General features: G+C 21.0%; 1 protein-coding gene across 4 annotated transcripts in view; it reads right to left on the bottom strand.

The window, feature by feature from the left end:
• The window catches only part of LOC108000772 (ras-related protein Rab-32), a 49,525-nt gene extending 27,714 nt beyond the window's left edge, over window positions 1–21,811 (bottom strand). The window contains exon 1 of one of the 4 annotated variants that reach the window (XM_017061375.3): window positions 21,605–21,811. In XM_017061375.3, the coding sequence (XP_016916864.1) occupies window positions 21,605–21,733 (129 nt within the window). In that variant the 5' untranslated portion in view covers window positions 21,734–21,811. Of the gene's footprint in view, window positions 1–1,798; window positions 1,951–20,411; window positions 20,578–21,604 lie in introns of those variants that run through there. The other 3 variants (XM_028668134.2, XM_028668136.2, XM_062085443.1) reach the window with 3 other exon arrangements.
• Between the last annotated feature and the right edge of the window lie 7 nt (window positions 21,812–21,818).

Raw genomic sequence — 21,818 nt, 5'->3', positions numbered from 1 at the left:
TATTGAGTAAAACAGTAAGGCAAATTATGAACGACGTATAACTTCACGAAGGGGAGAATCCCATGAATATCTGAGGCTGTTGACTGACAAGACGTCTTACAAGTTCTGTCTTGTTATTCTACCTTACTAGATACCTGCCTTTTTCTTCACATACACGTACTCTTATAAAAGTAAGCGGCATTTTAATTTCTGATAAATATCAATTCGTGGAAAAAGAAATCTGATTTTAAATTATAAAAAAAAAACTTAATTATTTTTAACAATATAAGTAAAATTGAAATCTAACAATATAACTGAAATTAATTAATTTGATTTCTGAATATTTTATTTTGAACTAACATATAAAACTATTTATGTTAATATTATAAGATATAAAAATAGTTTCATAAATTTAATTCAAATTAGAAATTTTATTTGTTATTTAATTGTTATCAATGATAATTTTAATAACATTAATCTGATATTTTGATTAATAATATGTGAATAAATTTATATAAAATTTAAGAAAATTTAATTTTATATTTTCTTCATTTGTAATATTTATTAAGTTATGTCATTTTTATAAAGAAGAAAATGAAAAGTTTCTGATCTCACATTGTATAAAATAATGACAGAAATAAATATGTAAGAGTCCCTAATTATACATAAAAAAAAAGAGAAATGATATACCGGAAATAAATGTCAAATCATACTGGTTACAGAATGAATTCCGTTTCCTGTGTTTTTGTGTCTCTAAATCTAATTATTTTCACTTTGTTCTATCGAAAAAGATTCTCACACGACGATAGTAAATTCAGAGAAAGTACAATAATTCGGCCCTGGAAAACATAACTATGATTCGCATATTCTCACGCATCGTTTCGTATGCATCTCGTTAATTATGAGATCAAAGTTATTGTTATAGCCATTCTTCTTTTCTTTTTAACTCACGAGATTCAGAAGTAGATCATATATAATATATTTAAATGCTATAAATAATATATAAAGAACATATAAAGGAGATGATTCTATAAGCTAAAATAAAACGAAAACCAAGAATAAAAAAAATAAAATTTGCCAAAGAAATCATAATACAAATGAATTTCACAATCATTTTTTTAATTATTTGATTTACAAATCAACAATTTTAATATTAAATTGCACTTAATCTTACATAAATAATTTGATCCAAGTATATAATAGTTTATGCAAAGAAAACGTGTAAATAACAAAGAATAAAACAGATAACGCAAAACCAATTAAAATTATGCTCGAAAATTAATAAACTGCAATATACTTTGACGTTCATCAATGGTAAAACGTATGAATGTATTATTCATATTTCTGTACAAATGATGATTTATGATAGAATCTATTATTTATTGAGATTCATCATACAATGAAAGGAAAATACAATTTAATTTTAATTTATTATTTCGATCTCTTTATTTATTCTGTTCATTGATTAATAAAGATATTATATTTATGAGATATTGTAATTATGAATTAATGAGAAAAAAAAGACCAAAATTTTTTTTCATGTTAGTTAAAGATACAATATTTTAAATCTAAATTACTTTTTCTTTAGCAAATATAATTGTAATTTTGAACAAAAAATATTGATTTTTGAATTCCTTTCTTTTTTCCTTTTTTTATTAAGAAATCAAAAAATTAAAAAAATTAAGAATATCCCAATTTTTTTATAAAAAAATATACGTTAAATAAATAAACATATAAATAATATTTAATTAAAAATATAAAAAAATACAATTTTGAAACATAAAGAAAAAAAATATCAAAAATCAAAGAAAAAGCCTACCTTTTTTGTTTTGGCAGTCTGTTGCTTAGCATTCTCACTGAAGTTCATATTTAAGTCGATGTACAGATAATTATTATTCAGCAGTTGCGGAGGTGGCTCCATAGGGGGTGGATTCGCCTCCTTTTTGTGCCTCAAACGTCTCTCGGTTCTCTCATGCCTGGTTCGAAGAACCATCACTACATTACGATCCAACATTGTTGATGAAGAGGAACCAATTAAATAATACTAGAATGCGTTTTAATACTTTCGGTATTTTATAATTTCCAGTAAAAATACTCTGAATGAGTCTATATGAAGATTTTAAATACTTTCTGCCTTGACGTGGATACTTTTAATCAGTCTTTATGTATTTTATAATATATTAATAGACAATATATTTTTCGATAAAATTATTGATTATTAATATGTTGAAAAAATATTATTTTGATTTTTAATAAAATTTTTTATTTGGATATAATTATATATATATATATAATATATAATTTTTATCAGTAACTTAATTCTATCATTACTTGTAATTAAAGATATTATACTTGTAGAATTGCACTTATACTTGAAACAGATCTGCTTAAGGAAATTTTAATTTAATATCATTATTTTTCAACTTTATCTACTAGATCTCCATTTATAAAAATTTGTTAATACTTTGAAAAAATTGCTTACAACAGCAGTTTGAAGTTTCTAGTATCTTGTGACTATAAACAATTTCAATCAGCTGCATTTGCAAATGAAATTTATCATCTACAGATTAATAAAGTTCTTTAATAAAGTCTTTTCAGAATCTTTAAAAGCTTTTTAATTTTTAATCTTTTTTAATCTTTTGCAAATCAATAATAAAACCACTATTCAAGTTTTATTAAAATATTTTTTAAATTCAACAATTCCTCCAGTTTATTTAAAAAACACTATCCAATATTCCAAAATTTATATAGATTTAAATTCATTGTATTCAATCTTATTTTTCATAAGAACAGAATTTAAATCTAAGAATTTTTAAAGATTTTTCAATATTCATTAATGATAATTTAAACAGTTTTATTTCTTAAAGTCTATTCAACACATATTATATTAAAATATATAATTAAATATTATATTATATTAAGGTCTTTTGAATGTAAAAGTTCCTTCAGTTCTAGTCAAAACAACACTGTTATTTTAACAATTCAAAAATTCAATTTATAAAAAAACACAATTTGATTAACAATTGACAATTAAACTTAAATTCACTGTGTTTAATTAATTCACCCATAACAAAACATCATTTGACAAAATTTTTATTAATCACATTTTTCATTGTAATAAAAAATAGCACATGAACTTGATACTTATTTTTCAACTTAGATTTTTCAACTTAAAAACTCACAGAATTTTCACTGAATCTTCTTCCAAATTCATTAGGTTTTTAAATCCTTATTTCCAGTAATAATCAATATTACTCCAGTTCTATTAAAAACCATTCCAGTTCAATTTCAATTGCTTCAGTTAATACACAAATTAAATCATTTATTCATGACATGGCTGACTTCAATAAAATTTGAGGATGTGATTGATGAACCAATTTCAGGCTATCAAAGATTGGTTTATATTCGGATTCCAGGTTCAAAGCTCCAGTTCATGGTGAATGAGGTTATATTCGTCTGGAATGACGTAGACGAAGTGGCAAAAGTAGATAGAGGAGCGTGTAAGAAGCGTGAATTTGTGAAACGATTGCGTGGATTGTGCGCTACTCGGGCGCAAAGTCCCAGCATTTATTCGTCCGAGGTTAGACTAAGACAACTGTTATCATTGGCGACACGTTATCGCTTTGAGCGATAGAAAAAAATAATGATACTTAGGCGCCGTATAGCCACGATTGCTTTTCTATGCGCGGGATACAACGCGCACAGATTGGTCGCGTGGCATATTGTTTTCTAAATAACACTAGGGATATCTATGAAATGACGCACTTTGAAAAATATTCTAGATTTCATGGTATTAAAAAACGTTTGAACTTTTGTAATATTTATATACAATAAAAATTTTTAATTTTTCTGAAAATTTCATGGATTTTATTCTATAATTTCTATGGTAGAGATGGTAATTAAATCTTAAATTTTAAAAAATTTTGGAAAAATTTGGAGTTTCCTGAATTTTTGTGAAATTCAATAAAAGGAACTCAATTTCAAAATCAAATTAAAATCTTGAGATTTGAATTTATATGTAATAAAATTAAATGAATATCAATTAAAATTTCAATGCTTTTCAAAAATTTAAAATTTGAAAAGAATTGTTCAATGTTTTGAATTTTAAATTTTAATATTATTATTTAGTAGTTTAATTTGAAAAAGAGTAATTACAATCCTGTCAAGAAAAACCTACAATTTAAATGTTTTAAACATTCCTATAATAAATAAAAATAGTTGTAAAAAGAAGATACTAAAGTGAAAGTTTAGTTTTTTTCTCACGTTTCAGTTTAACTTTCTCACACACGAAATAATTCTGAAAGAGCCTCGACGTTTGATGAATCTTTGAACGGTAAAAACTTCTATAGCTAAAAGTTCCTTTTAAAAGAACCTACGAAGATACCCATATATACACAGTAACCATTTCGTTTCACGAGCATTTCACATTTTCAAAAAACTATAAAAATTAATACAAATTTTCCAATAATCGAAATTCCTATGAGAATAATAAATAATAAAAATAATTAAAATATCAAAGCTCGAATACTTCATATAATTAATAATAACAAATTTAGTAAATCGAATAATTTGAATGAAAATTGGAATAAAAACTCAAGTAATACGAATAATTCAAATAACGATTCAAATAAATAATAGCTTAATTTTTTTCAAAATTAATTAATCATTCGTTATTTTTATATAATCCATAGTATCAATACACGTTACAATATTATTTTACACATGCGTGAAAAATAATTTTTATACGTCAAAACATCAGATTATGCGGTACAAATTAAATCGTAGAACTTCTTCCTTCTGACGTATTTATCTAACATCGACACAGATCGACCGTTTCGTGTCAGTAATTTTCGACCCGGTTCCAGAGTGCATTTCGTGCGAACATTTCGCATACGCAGTTAACCATCGCAATATCGATTTCAGTGTGCCCCAAGTACCGGAAGCCTTATTCGTTGCGCTGTTACCTGTGTCGCCTGTACGCAAACAATTGCATCATTTCCACTTGACAAATTTCCTCATTGATTGGAAAGCAAGTTTATCGCCGTGAAAAAGTTTGGAAAACTTATTTATTCCAAAAAGATTGGAAAAAATCTCGTTAAAAGCGAATCTTGTGTTGAATCGAATATTTTCAAATTTTCTCATGATGCACATACATATTTTTAAGAATAAATTAAGTATAAATTAAATTTTTTTAGAACGAAAATTTGTTCAAAAAGTTTTTAAATATGAATTTTAATAAATATTTGGAAAAATTTTAAATCTTAAAAATTTTAGTAAACTTTGAGGAAGTTTGGAGATTTAAATTTTAAGAAATTTTCGAAAAAATCTTATTTTAAATTTTGAGTTTTAAATTTTAAAAATATGAAATTTAAAATTTTAATGAAATATAATGAGGTTTGAATTTTAACAAAATTAAAAAAAGATTAATATCTTTATTCTCAAATTTTTTCTAAATTTTTTTTCACTGCTTATGCTCGAAAATTTTCAGAAAAGAATTTATAACAATCATGAGATAAATCATATATATACAGGATATTTAAAACTACAATTATCCAAATATAAATATTTTTAGATTAATAGAAAAAAACATCAGGCCAAATTTGAGATCAATACTCAGAATTTTATGAAACATGAGATTTGAAAAATCGATTTTGTACACCAAAGATAGAAATCAAATGAAACTAAAATGCCTGCAATTCCTAGCACAATTTAAGATTATAATAATCTTTGAATAATTTATAAATATAAAGTTCTATTGACCATAATTAATCAATTAAAACAAATGCAGTTTATTACATAATACATAATTATTGTCTTTAATTGAAAACTTTTTACATTAGTATAACAATAAAGAATACAATGAGCAACAAATTTTAAATAATACATAGTAGAAAAATGATTTTCATGCTAATATAATAATCTATAATAGAAATATTTTGAACTACGACTTACGATATTTAATAAAATAATCATGATGAAAGAAAATACAGTATATTTATTTTAAAAATTTCGATAATCAATTTCCAGATTCTACCAAACATACATCATTTATCGAAAAATTTTGATCTAATATTTTTCACTGCAATAATAAAATCAATATTGAAGAAAATATGAGATAAAACAAATTAAAACAAATACTAAAAAACTGAAATATCTTCATAAGGAAATACTACTTGAAGATACTATTTCATTCAATGTCTTAATGATAGGCAAATGTTATTTATTATTTATAGTCACATTTGATAAATAAAATATTTATTTTCCATTAAAATACAATAAATGTCGACTATTTTATTTTATCTCTTTTATTTTTTATTCCTTAGATGTTCAAAATAGATAGTATTTTTTATATTTTACGTTATATATAATAGTATGATTTTAACATATTATATCGTAATAATATTAAAATTAAAACATTGTTTTTATACGATATATTATTTTCTTATGATGTACAAACAAAATATTCATTTTAAAATAATAATTATATAAGCTAGCATTAAAATATTGTATATTTTAATATTATTTTTTTATGTATCTATTATATTTCAAAGAAATATAAAAATAATATAAATATAATATAAATATTTTCAATATAAATTTTATAATTAATAAAATTGTAAAATGTATAATTATAGAAATATTCTTTTCTATTTCAAAATAATTTCTGCTTAAAAAAGTTCTAATTGAAAAAAATATATAGACGCCTAATTATCATAATGTTATTTGAGATTTCTAATCAAATTAAAGAGACAAATATAGTCACATTAGCTGTGGTTCAATGTAATCTCACGAACGATAATAAATCATTGTCTTTGCATGACGACGAAGAGTTAAATTCTAACCGGATTGCGCGCGATTTCTCTTAACCTAGAAACGACCCGCGATAAATTTTCTACGCGACGATTCTCGAATTAGATGGTTTTATATCGATAAAAAATTTGGTATCAACGAATTTTTATATTTGATTAATCTTTCTGGAGCTATTTTTAAATGTTTCGGTACTTTAGATTTGTTTATAAATTTTTCTTGCTTTGCAGTTTCTATCCTTAAATATTCTAAATTTTTAATGTATTATAATATATATATTTGTGAAAGAAATTTGATTTTTTAAAGAGGAAACAAGAAAAAGAGACAGATTTTTAAGTTTTTTAAATTTTTAATATATTTTGTAAAATTCTTTCTTTAATCTTTTTAAATCTTCTAGATGTTTTTTAGCTTTTTTAATTTCTCAAACCAGATTTCAGATTTTTAAAATTTTTTAACTTTTCAATTTCTTTAAAATTTTTAATTTTTTCTAGAATTTTTAAATTTTATTGTTTCTTAAGCAGATTTCCTAATAATTTTTTTAAATTTTTTATTTGAATAACAAATTTAATATTAAATAAAGTATACAATATACACTATTTCATTGTAATATTAAAATATTTTCTCCAAATAACATTCATATTCCAATATTCATTTTCAAATTGAGTCCAATTCCCACAAATTTCCTATTTGAATTGGTTATTCAATACAACAAATTATTCTGCACAAATATTTTATTTACATCAAAATAATTCGTTTTCATAAATGAAAAATAAAAGAAACATTGACAGACGTATGAAAAAACAATCAAAAAACTTGTTATATAAAATATGAATAGAACAAACACAATTGAACAACGACAAAACATCAAAAGCAAAGTTTATTTTATATGAGAAAGTTTTGAACGGATGTCGCAATTTTGTAAAACGATGATTGCCTTCCGCTTGCAAAAATAAGGAAACTTCAACGATTATTTTACGCTTTATCCGTGTATATGAGTCAATAATCATGCGTATTTAACCAAAACTGAAAAGAAAAAAATAAGCAAAAAAAAAATTGTTATATCAGTTATCGTTATCGATGACGTTCAATGAAATCGTACAATGAAATTTCTTAATTTATAACTTAGTAAGTAAAAAGGATGATTGTAATATCCTGAATTTATAATTTAATGAATATCATAAATTAGCAAATGGATTGTTAAATTGAAATTTGGTTTGGAAATATATATATTAAATTAAAAGAAAGATACTTATTTTTGGATCTTTTAGATTTTTTTAATATTTTTTAAATATTTCGTTGCATTCGTTTTAGGATCTTTAGATTTTGTAACAATTTTTAAAGTTTTTTAAATTGTTTTATTTTGTTTAATTTTCAAGGACATCTAATTCTTTTAATATATTTAAATTTTACCATGATTATCTTTTTAATATTTTAAGAATTTTTAAATTTTTCATATTTTTTATTTCTGCATCTATTTTAATTTTTTAAATAATTCTAATTTTTTTATTTTCGTTTTTAACTTGTTTCTTAAATATTTTTAAATCTTTAAATTTTTATCGTTTTAATTTTTTTTAACATTTCTATATTGTTATATATATATATTAAATTTGTAGATTTCTTAAGGTTTTTAGATTTTTAAAAATTTTTTTCAGGTTAAATTATTGTTCTTTTACATTCTTTTAAAGTGCAAAAATTATATCCTAAATAATCAATCGCGAATAAGATATTTAATCAATATATTCAGGTGTAAACTTAATCAATATTCCCAAAATTTTTAATTAAGAATCCGAAATGGCACGAAACACGCCACTTTTAATCTCGCTAGACTGTCAACAAGTTATTTCACAATTAATTACTATTAAACGACAAAAATCCTTTCGCAAGACAAGCAAAACATCGCGTTTTGACGATTATCTGAAACATGATTATCTATCTTAATTAATCAAATTTACGATGTTCCTAAATTGAACGATCGATAAGGAGGTTTAAAAGAGGATGGACCAGTTTTTACAAAATTAGTCACGACCTTTCGTGACATGCAAATCGATAAACGACTTGCTAATTAGTCGATAATGAATCATTTTTAGCGAAAAACATGAAAGAGAATAACAACCAAAAATGCAAAAAAAACTTGGTAATTACTATTTTAAATGATTAATTTTGTTTTTAAATGTCTACAATTGATGTCATATCGTATTAGATGTATAAATGTTGCCTCTATTTTTGTGGCCTCTATTATGAAATAAAATGAAAAATAGAAAAATAGAAAAGAAGATTGATTCGAAATGTGATATCACAAAAAAGGTAAACACATTAAAAGAATAAATAAAAGATAAAAATAAAGAAAGAAAAAAATATAAAGAAAAAACAAAAAATGAACAAGAAAAATATCTATAAAGGAAGAACGAAAAAAAATACAAAAAGAAAAGAGAAAAATAAAGAAGAAATACATTTCAAGTTTAAAAACGATATCAATAAATCTTATAGTAATAAATTAATAGATTCATTGTATATTTATTACAATAATGAAAATCGAATTAGATAGAGTAATAGATAACAAAATATTGAATAATTTAAATCGTTATAAAAATACAGATCAATCAATTCAAATAGAAAATTCGTGATTTAAAAAAATTTATTTATAAAATTTTATCAATAAAAAATACAAGCAAATTTTTAAGTTATTGCATTGTTACAGTTAAAAATAGCAAATTTTTATTTAACAGAAAGTTTTTTGCTTTCATTTCATAAAATGAATATTTGATTTAGAAATAGATATAGAATTTTAATAGCAAAAACTATTTTTGCAATTCTTTTAATACATGTACATATGTAGTAACTATCAGAGTGTATCGACTAGTATTAAAATCAATAAGATGATGCAATTTCGCATGTCGAAGTTCTATGCTAAAATAATAAATCATTAATTACTAAATTCTTAATAATGATTATTTATTAAAATAAAATTAATAAAACAATAGAATAAATAAGATATAAGAATATGAAAGAGAATAGAAATATAAAGAAACAAGATTTTAATCTATATTTGAATTATTCATTCAAGAAAGAATTGAAAGTGATCAATTTAAAAAAAAATTTTTTGAAAAGTTTTATTGACAAAATGTATTTAGTTCAATGTTTTTGTTGAAAAATAATTTATATTAGAAAGAATAACAATGAAATCATTAAAAATGATCAAAATTTATTTAAAAATAAGTAAAATTAAAAATCAGAATACAATATTTTTATAACATTTGTTCTTTATTAAGATTTTTTTATTTAATTTTTATTTTCATTATAACAAGAAGTTGTGCATGTATATTTCAATGCAATTCATTTTGATTTGTGATTTTGTGAAAAAATCCAAAAAAAATTAGTAGATTATTGTATAATAATCATAATTTTAAAATAATAATAAATATTTAATATAAGTATATTGTATTTTTGATTATAATAATAAATATGAACATAAAAGTTAGATAAAATAAACTTCATCTTTTGAAAAATTCTAAATTTTGATATCAAAATATTTTATCAAAATATATGATTAACATTTAATTTCAAAAAATAAATAGTCTTAATGAAATTTATCAATCTGTTCTATATATAACTCATATAATTACAAGAATTAAAAATAATGAATTCATAGTAATATAAGAAGTCACAGTCATTCGAAACTTGAAAGACAAAAAATATTGTTACTGAATCATTGTAAAAAAAACAATAAAAAAAATAGCCAACAATCAGAACTTGAATTATATCTATAAAGAATAAATAAAAAGAGCAAAAATAATTGTTATCTTAATAATTAACGTTTTTCGAATTCAATAATAAACTTCATATATATGATAGTTTAATCTCCATGTTTCTTGCATCAGAACTTCCTATATTACATCTGAAATAATGACTTAAATACTTTATCGGTTAGAGACAGAAAACTGATGGTGTTTGGTTGATAACTATGGCTGTAAGAAGCGGATTCGTGATTACACCATTAGTCGGGGTCAAACTTGATAGCGAGTGATAAGGAACGCATCGATAATCTCAAACAAACGAGAAATAAAACTTCGAGATTTACGTCGTTCGAAAGTTTTTGATTCATTGGCTTCCAAGTAAATAGTACCTTTCAAGTAAGTAATTGAGATATACTTGAGCAATAGAAATTAACTGACAGTATAAAATTCCGAATATTTTGAAAATTTTTTCTTCTCTTTTTTTGACTAACTTTGGTAAGAAATAAATAATTTGTAATAAATGATTTAAAGCAGAAAATTGAACATTGATAATTAAAAGATAAGTAAAAGTTGAAAATTAATACATAGAAGTTGAATATTGATAATTCGTAAGTCAAATTTGGTAGATATTATTTAATTATTAACAAATAAAAATGTAAAATTAATAAATAGAATGTGGAAATTGAAAATTAATATTTAGAAATTCATAATGGAAACTGGAAATTGAATATTAACTAATAAGTAAAAATTGATGGATACTTAATAATTATTAGATAAAAATTAAAATTTATTAGTAACTGGTAATAATTGGAAATTAACAATTTAAAATTATTAATGTATTATTTATATTTTAAGAAATAACTGATATAATAAGCAACTAGAATAAAACTAATTTAAGCTAATTATTATAGATTATAAAATATTATTTCAACTTGAAATTCAGATTAAAAATTTTTTTATTTGAATTAATAAAACATAAATATTAATCTGGATTACTATTTTTTAATTTTCAAGTTATCAAGATTCACTTGTCAAATAAACACTTTACATTTTAATTCATAGAAACGAAAATGAATTGCGCTGCAAATTTCTGAATTTCGTGATTATATCCTATCATAGGAATATTTCTTTAATACGTTTCGAGTGTAAAACGCACGTAATTCGACAATGTTTGTTTTCCAACTATCGTAGGTTTTATCTGGTCGGTGCATTGCCTCAATATCAACGACGATTTACAATTTTTTTTTTTTTATTTGAAAATACGAAAGAAAGATAAGAGTTAAAGGTTCAAGGTGCTGATCAATTAGGAACTTAATTGATCAAATAAATTAAATGCTAATTAATCTTGACGATTATAGACGACCATTGATCCTAAAATTTAATGATTTTCTCTTTCTCGATTTTGCTATTTTATGAGATTTTCTTTATCACTATCTATTACTATTAATTTCTATCTATTATTAATTTCAATATATTAATTTAATATTTAAATTTAATATATGGTTGCATTTCGAGGATATTTATATGATTGAAAAATTTAGGATTTTTTAAATTTTACATTTTAAAATTTTAATTATTATTATTAGAGAATTATTTGTATTTTAAGAAAATTTGTGTTTTTGAAAAATTTCTTGGAAAAAGATTTTTTTTTAGAATATTTAATAAATATGAATATTTTGTTTGAAATATTTTAAAGTATGTAATATTGATAATACTTGATATTTGGAAGATTTTTGATAAATTTCTTTATCTTTTTAAAATTCTTAATTAAAATATTTTATCTTTAAATTTTTAATTAAAAAATTATGATTAAGTATTATATAAAAGTATTACATAAAATTAAAATATGTCTCATATACATATATGTAACATTTAAAAATTGAAACAATTTGTTTTGCATTTTCTCCAAAAATAAAAGAAGTATATAATTTGATACTTTAAACAATGATGTCAATAAATATTTTCAAAAATATATACAATATTACTATTTACAAAAAAAAATATTAAATATTTATAATTTTCATTCATATTTAAAATAATTATTTAATAATGGTTTATTTAAAATAAAAATTATTCTAAAATTCTAAGTAGTCATATATATATTATTAATATTATATTTTAATAATAATATTATAGATTTTTTTTAAATTAATATTAAACTTCAGTAAAAGTATATAATAAAAAAAAAGAGAAATAAACTATTTTATATTTATATCTATAAAAATACTACATGTAAAAATGTTTATAAAAAATAATTTTAATTACGTAATAATTGATATAAAATTAAAATATTAAATACTATTTTACTTAAAATAAAAGCTATTCTAAGACATTGAGTAATGATAGTTGTAATAACGTAATAGTATTCGATTTTTCTTTCTACCATCAATAGAACACATAGTGAATTAAACAGGCACGGCTCAATTAATCACGATTCAAATAAGATATATCAACAGTTGCACACCTCGTTAAACACACCTATCGTCTGGATTATGACGTTGTAATAAAACGTAAGTTGTGTTATTGACACACATGTTTTTTATATGCGATATGAGATATTGTGATAACATCCCTCTATACAAACAACCATAAATTAATTTACATGATAAAAGTTCATCAAAATATCAATCTTCAATAAAAAAATGAAAATAAATAAAATTCATTAAATAAATTATTATTATTAAAATTTTAAGCAACCAAAATGAGATACGTATAAATAATTAGTAAAATGAGAAAATAATCAATATAATAATATTAACAAGCCATTGAAATTTTAACAAAACACACATTGATAAAATTAAAAGGAGTGAATTATAACCGTGAAATTTAATTCCAATTAAAATTGTGCGCCTCTACTCGCGGTCAGGTTCATTTAATTCAATTTAAAATCACTGGAAAAGTTTTCAGTAGTATTACCCCAGTGTGTGATCAGACTATCTCGAATCAATTGTCATCTACTAATGTAGTATGCATACAAGGTTTTTACGATTCAATTTGTTTCATTTGAACATCACAAGTATTTATAATAGTAACACTGCGTTTTAATTAAAGTTTATTAAAGTTTTTTTAATGCAAAGAGAGATGTATTCATATAATAATATATACATATCATTTTAATTAATATTTTATATAGTTATATGTTTATTTTTTCACTTTTTATCTACTAACGTTTTGTATAATTAATTTTTAATCAATATAGTTTTTAAGTAATAATTACAAATATTATATAATGTTTTATTAATTTTTTGATGCAAAATAAGATTTGTTCATATATAATAAATATTTTTCAAGCATTCTTAACCAATGTTATTTTCACTTAAGTTTTATAGTTTATATTAAGTATATATTAATTTAGATATATTTAAATATTTATTTTTTTATATTAATACATTTTCCAAATTTTATACCTATTAATATTTAATATTTAATTAAGTTTTATTAATAATTATATATAATTATATATATTAATAATTAATAATTATAACTTATAATATTAGAATTTTGTAGTTTTTTATATTAATAATATAAATATAAATATAATATATATAAATATATATTATATATATATATATATTAATAATATATATATAAAATATATATATAAATATAATAATAATTATAAACATAAATAGTAGTTTTTATTTTTAAAAGAACTTCATTAAAATATTAAAAAATACTGAAGAAATGGTACAATGAAAAATGAAAACAAAGAATACCTACTACAAAGTATGGAAATTTTGAAAGAAAGATCAGAATGAATCAAAATCAATTCGATAACAAATACATGAAGATCACACGGTAGCAAGATAGGCCAAATGATAACGATAAGGAATCGACAAACTGTTGTTTATCAAAGATTTTTAATTGTTTCTTTTATGAATCACACAATTCTTTTATTCATTTTTATCTATTTTTTGTATTTATTTGCAATAAATTTATTTTTTGGAAAACCAATTACAATCTTTTTAAAAACATGATCAAAAATTTAAAAATACAAAGACGATATTTTTTAAAAAAATTAGAAAATTTAATTTCTTGAAAAAATTAAAAACAATTATGTTTTTATTAAATTTTAATCATAAATCTTTCAATAGACAAAAATAGTTATAAAAATATATCATTGATATGTATTATATACTTTGCTAAAAAAAATTGACAAGAATAATAATAATCTTTATTATTATTAATTAATCTTTTCGATATTAAAAAAATTCAAACTATGCAATCAAAACTTAATTAAATACAAATATATCAATATTTTCTGAATTTATAAAAGATAAAAAAAAATATCCAAAAATTTTATTCTAAATTTTCTTTTTTTTTCTTATTTTTTTTTTTTTTATCATTAAATATTTAGAATCGTCTATATTTTCAAATAAATATTTATTCTTTTTCATAATTTTTAGAGAAAATTCTCTTTTTTAAAATAATCCTTTCGAGAAAATTTTTAAAATAATCCTTCGAATAAATGGATCGTGCTAATTTTATAAAAAAATATGAATTTTTTTATAAAATTTTTTTTAAAAGAATTAAAGTTAAACGATTGGAAAATTAAAAGAGGATTGAATTATTCCGGCTGATAAATTTTTAGAATCGATTTTACAATTGTGCATGAATATTTTACCCTCGGTGTTTTCAAAATATTAATCCCAATGACAATAGAATCGAATACATGTACGATATCCATTGATATTTCTGCAATTTGCAAACGAATGGTGAAATCAGTAGAATAATTTGATCAAATTGTATTTTTTATAATATTTGATTATAAATATATATATACATATATATATAATAAGAAAAAAATATTTATCTTGAAAAAAAGAAATATTTATATTTATATAATATTAGAAATGTATTTATATAATAATTAAAATTCGATATCGATAATGTTTATTTCAGAAAGTTTTTCAAAATTTTTCTTTCCGAATGATTTCCAACAAAATATTTAAATCTCACATTTTTAAAAAAAATTGAAATACGATCCATAAAATTAGAAAATATTCTAAATAAATAAATAAATTGCACAGAAATTATTTTGAATTCGAATAAAAAGAAAATATACAAATATAGCTCGATTTACATCGTTTGATATGCATTATTTTTATTATATGAGTTCATATATTATTATTATATGAGCAAAAACATATCGTTCTTTAATTATTCATATAATAATTCCACATATTTTTTAAATTTAATCATAGTTTATTTATCACGTAAGAAATTTTAATAATTAAAACTTATTTCTATTATATACACGTATTATATATAAATAAAAAAGAAATACCATTTCAAGCAAACTCTACTTGAATAATTTAGACATCAAACATTTCCAAATAATTATTAATTGTCTTTTATTTCAAATTTTTTATTAATTTACATTTGACCTGACTTAATTCGATTACGAAACGAATATCGTTACAAAGACGAAACAATTTTCCTGAAAATTTGTTTAAATTTGAAACGAAAATCCGCTTTTCACTGTTGCTATTTTTAAAAGAGGGAAGTTCTCGCGTTTTCTGCATGTCGAAATAACCACAAATCCGATCCGATTTGGATTATCGACGTCTTCTACGACGAAACTCGATCATGTTTCGTATTCTTTCGCGATACGTTCGATCACAACCAACTTTAATCCGACCGGTTTGAATAAAATTAGAAGGAAAAATAATCGAGGAGCGGTTAAACCAGCATTTTTTAACCCTATTTCAAATGTCTGATTTTCAATGAAATGATTTAATGGAATTGTCGATGAAGATTGATTGGAAGAACAGTTTTTTTTGAAAATATTTAAAAAAAAATTATATTATTTTGAGAAAATAAGAGAAAAAAATTTATGTAGGTTTTTAGAAATTATGTACAAGATTATGATAGTAATGAGAATTAATTTGAAGAATTATTTTTTATATTTTATTAAAATAATTTGAAAATTTGTAAAGCATTCTAAATTTATCTAATTTTGAAAATTAAATTTGTGAATTTGGGAATTAGTCATAAAATATTTGTGTTCTAAAATAAAATTTTGTAAAGCATTTCCTTAGTTTTAAAATTTAAGTTTAGTATGAAAAATAAATTGTTTTTATTATTTATTTATATATTTATAATAATTTAAGTTTTTGCAAGAGATTCAATAAATTTATGAAACATTTATGTAATTTTTTTATACAACTTAATAATTTGTTAATTCTTTTAAAACATTTTATTATTTTATTATTTTATTATTTTATTATCATAAAATTTCATTTTGCAAGTCAAAATAATTTTTAAATATTTATTATATGAGGTTAAGATTGTAGATATTGCTTAGATAAAAGATGAATTGCGATTGTACAATTCGAACAAAAGATAAAAAAAAAATAATAAGAAATTGTAAAAGTAAGATATTTTATTCAAAAGAATAAGAAAAATAATCGATTTTATCATTTGTTATATTTTAGTTTATTATTATTACAATTAAACAAAAGAAGTTTACTTGAAAATAAGTTGCGATAAATAAAAAAAAAACAATTTTGATATAAATAAAATTTGAAAGAAATAAATATATAATTCTCAAAAAAATATATATATAATATACTATAATACTATAATATAGTACTAAATAATATATTAAAAAATGCTAAAAAATAGAGATAATTGCGAATCGAAAATATAAATTACTTAAATATATCTATATATATATATATATCTACTAAATATACTTTAAACAAATTTTAAATATTTTTAAATCATAGTATAAAATTTAAGAAAACTTAAAATCCATATAATAAGATTTAATAAATTATATTCATCAAATTTCTAAAAAAGAAAGAAGAAAAGAATATTCGTCCATTCATTCACAAAAAAATAAAACAAAGATAAACTAAAAAATAGTATGAAAATTGAATATAAGTATTTTTTTTTTACCAAATTTCGCAGAATAAATAATTTTTTATTTTTTTATACATTAATTTCTATCAAATCATCGTCATCAAATAATCAATTCGTCAATTTGCTTAATTTATCCGATCTTAAATCGATATCCAGCGATAATTTCAATCTTTGATCATTTATCAAACTTAGACATCGATTCTTTCTTTTTCATTCCGATATTTTTCCATTCAATTCTATTACGTTTCAGATTGGCGACAGTCTTCTGACCGATTAGATAAAATAAAACCATTTCAAGAATTATCGAGACGAAATATCGTAAAGATAAAATTTTAGTGAAAACTTGATCGATTAATAAGTTCAATTTTATTGATCACGAAATGATAGAGGATATATGATAAATTGAAAGTAGAAGATAGTTATAATTTTGAATGAATTATTTAGTAGATATGAGATCATGATACAGTAAAATGATAAATTAATAGTATAGAATTAATAATAAATAAAAATAGTAATGGTGCAGATTAAATTTTTGCAATATTTTATATTTTTGAATAAGAATGATTTGACTAAAGTTAAAATTTTGCGAATATTTTAGTGATAGAATATATATTAACATTGATAACTATTATTAGATTTAGAACAGATATAAAAAATAAATAAAAATGGTAATTTTAATGTTAAATATTTTATAAATTATTATTATAGTATAATAATATTATAGTAATTATATTTTTTTATCTTTATTTTATAATTATTATAATTTATTTTATAATTATTATTTATATTATTAATATCTATTAAAATAGATATTAACTAACTTCAATTTTTTAAGCTTTATCATTATAAAAATATTCATAAAAATATAAGAATGATTTATTAGTATTACTAATAGTATTTTGAGATCTTCTTATAAGATTCTAGACTTTTATCTTTTTTTTTTTTGTATCATTAGTAGTATACTATCAGCAATATAACTTTCTGAGCTATATTCTATAAAATAATTCTTAAAATAAAACTTTTAAAAAAACATTTTTAAAAAAAAACTGACTTTAAAAATTTCAATTTCAATTTAAAATTAATAAGCTTTAAAATGCCAAATTCTATTTTTACAGATTCAACAATAATATCCAACAATAAAATGAAAATAAATTGAGATAACAAAGATATAGAATGAAAATATAACACGATATAAGATAATATAATCACACAAGATAATATAATCTGATATATCTATAATAAAAAATTGACATAGGATAGATTTATTGCATCGATAAGTTTATTATTAATTTAATTATATTAGATTTCTTCTTCTATTAGATAGTTAAATGATGATTATTTTTTGGGAATAATTTTGTTAGTTCTATCAATAAAATTTTTTACAATAATAATAAATATAAATCAAAATTCTAAATCTATAAATATAATAACTATAATAAAAGTATAACAAAAATAAAATTCATATTAAATTAAATTTTTTGTATCATTACTACAAATTCTTTATATAGTTGATTTAAAAAATTTATTTCTTAATCTCTTACATATTTATATAATTATCATTTAATTGTTTACTTCTTTTCATCATTAATCTTTATAATTGAATTCAAAAATTAAAATAATTAAAATCAAAATAATTTATTTATGAAATATATTACATTATTTTAATAAGAATTCAATGCGATTTTAAATAAAAAGTTTTTTAAGTTAATAAAAAGATTAATTCAAATATCGATAAATTCTGAAATATTAATAATTTATGATATTATTGGAAAATATTTTTTAAAAAATAATTTAATATAATTAAAATAAATAATCCACTATCTTTTTTCTAATCATATTCTAATATTAGAAATAAGTATAAATAATACATGAAAAGATATAAAATTTAATTAAAAAATATATATTAAATGAATTACTTTCAGTATCGTTATATTATTCGTATGAAACAAACGAGAAAAAAATAGAAAGATCATTTCAAAAGAGAACATCCAATTATTCAAAAACAATTTAGATTAATTAATTGTAACGTGACGAAATTTTGAAAATGGATACCTCGTTGATTCAAATTTAGTTTTTGCAAATAGACATAAAAACAAATATGCAACAGGTGATTTCAATAAAACGATTTTTTTTTTTACTCTGAAATAATACTTCGAATAATTGAAAATAGAAAATCTATTTAAAGATATAAATTTTTTAAAGTTTTCAATAATTAAAAAATAAAATAATCATCATTAATGATTAAGTATTAATAAATAAAAATTAATGAAATTACAAATTATATATAATTATATTTTATAAATTATATATAATATTCTGCAACCATCAGCATCCAATAGCATCATTATTCTTACGAAATATTCTTTTAATCATCTTGTGGAATTTAATATGAAAAGAGAAAACATTAAAACAGTACTTGTTTGCGGTAAATGTTGCCAAGTGAAAAGAAAAATACTCTATTCCGATATCTTCGCCATCTATTTTTCTGAGAGCAAATAAAGAGATTGAAGAACCGCAAAATAAAGTTACAACGATAAAAGAGAAACGTTTGTCAAAACAAGTAAAAAAAATTATAAATTTATGCATATAAATATATTATTACTATAAATCTAATTATTGAACACTAATAATGTAATCCTATAAATTAAAATTATATTTAAAATTCTTTAAAATTCTAAAAATCTGTATCATCCATTTTTTAGAATATTTTAAAATTATTAGAAAATTTTTAAAATGTAAATTTTTCTATGAATGAAATATTTTTTATCTATTTTTTCTTTATAATATAGAATATGAAATGTTATAAGTAAAAGAAATATATATTTATATTATTATATTAATTGAATTATTATAACAATTATCATTTAATAATTCAATAAAAAGTTATATCTTTTTGAAATAATAATGAAATAGCAATAGCGTTATGTTGTAATGAATATGAATAAATAAGAGTAAGTAAAAAATAAATATGGAGATGAATTAATAAAAAGACAGATCAACACGTGTTATTTAAAATATACGTACTATATTCAATTGACGCACTTCCTCTTTCTCAGATAGCAAAGGTGAAATGTAACATTTCACCAGGGAAATGACCGCGTGATGCCGCATCGCAACTGTTTCCGCTCAATATCACAAGTGCAAAGATTTTTTGTTCTCGCGATGCAGCCTACCGTAGAGTTGGCCTTTATCCAACTTCTTGTCGTTTGTTTTGATGGTGATTTTTGCCATCATATAAAAAGAAAAGTCGGTCATCAACTTAAACGTTTTCTATCGATTTTTTCAAGCACTTGAACAATTAATCAACAAAAAAATCTCATGGATTAATTTTCATCATACCATATAAAACTTAATTTAGTTATTTCAATTTTCTATTATTATAAATATTATTATTTTATCTTCTTTTATCTTTCTTGAAAAATATAATTATAAATTAATTTATAGTATAATATAATATAATTATAAATAAATATTCGTAAGTAAATATATATTGCATAATTTCAATATTTTTAGACATTATATGTATGTCATATTCCATTTATAATCTGAATTTAAATTTAATTGTAATATTTTCGAATTTAAAATAATGTTCTTGTTGCTAATACGTGCATATTAATCTCTTATATTTGATCACAATTTACAATTCTATAGATGGCATATCATCATTTACATGAATTATAATCTGACAAAAAATTTCTAATATATTTATATCTAGTAAAAATAAAAAACCATCAAATATCATGTTTTACATCAATACAAATTGATGAAAAATATAGATAAAATACGCTAATCAAAACATTACGGCAGTAACTTATCGCTGCTTTAGAGACATTTAAACAACTTTAATCTTAAGTTATTCTTCGAGATTAAAATTATAATGATTTCAATACATTGAAATTCTCGTAAAAATTTTAATATTATATAGCTGCACCATAATGAATTATTCTAAAATATTTCCAAGTTTTAAAATACGATAAAATTATTTGACATTATTTGATGTATTTAACGTTTGCATTATTTAAATTCAATTATTTATTCGAATTTCGCGATATATATTTTTGATGCTATACAATCACTATAGCAGACGACTTTTGAGACACGCAAATTCCCGAGTAGTCTGCTAGAATTTCAAAAACAGCGCGCGAAACGTCGCACGCACCGAGTCGTATGTTTTTCTTATGAGCGGCAAAACAAAATTAAAAAATGTTTTCACTCACCATTTGATGCCGATGATGATACAAAGTGTCCCAGCGATATTCTTGAAGTTGGAGGGTTTCGTATTGTTGCTTTTTCTTCAAGTGTGATTGAGAACGCCTTACGACCGATATCACCACAGATGGGCCCATCCGGCCATCTTGCTATATACCAAAACGTGTACTACACTGCGCTGGCGTATTTTGCCACTTGTCTCTCCCTCTTGCCCCTCAAAAG

The sequence above is a fragment of the Apis cerana genome, linkage group LG15, assembly GCF_029169275.1.
Source record: "Apis cerana isolate GH-2021 linkage group LG15, AcerK_1.0, whole genome shotgun sequence".
In the NCBI taxonomy this organism is placed as follows: Eukaryota; Metazoa; Arthropoda; class Insecta; order Hymenoptera; family Apidae; genus Apis; species Apis cerana.
The sequence above is the reverse complement of the archived record's forward strand: the minus strand, read 5'-3'. Positions and strand labels throughout refer to the sequence as shown.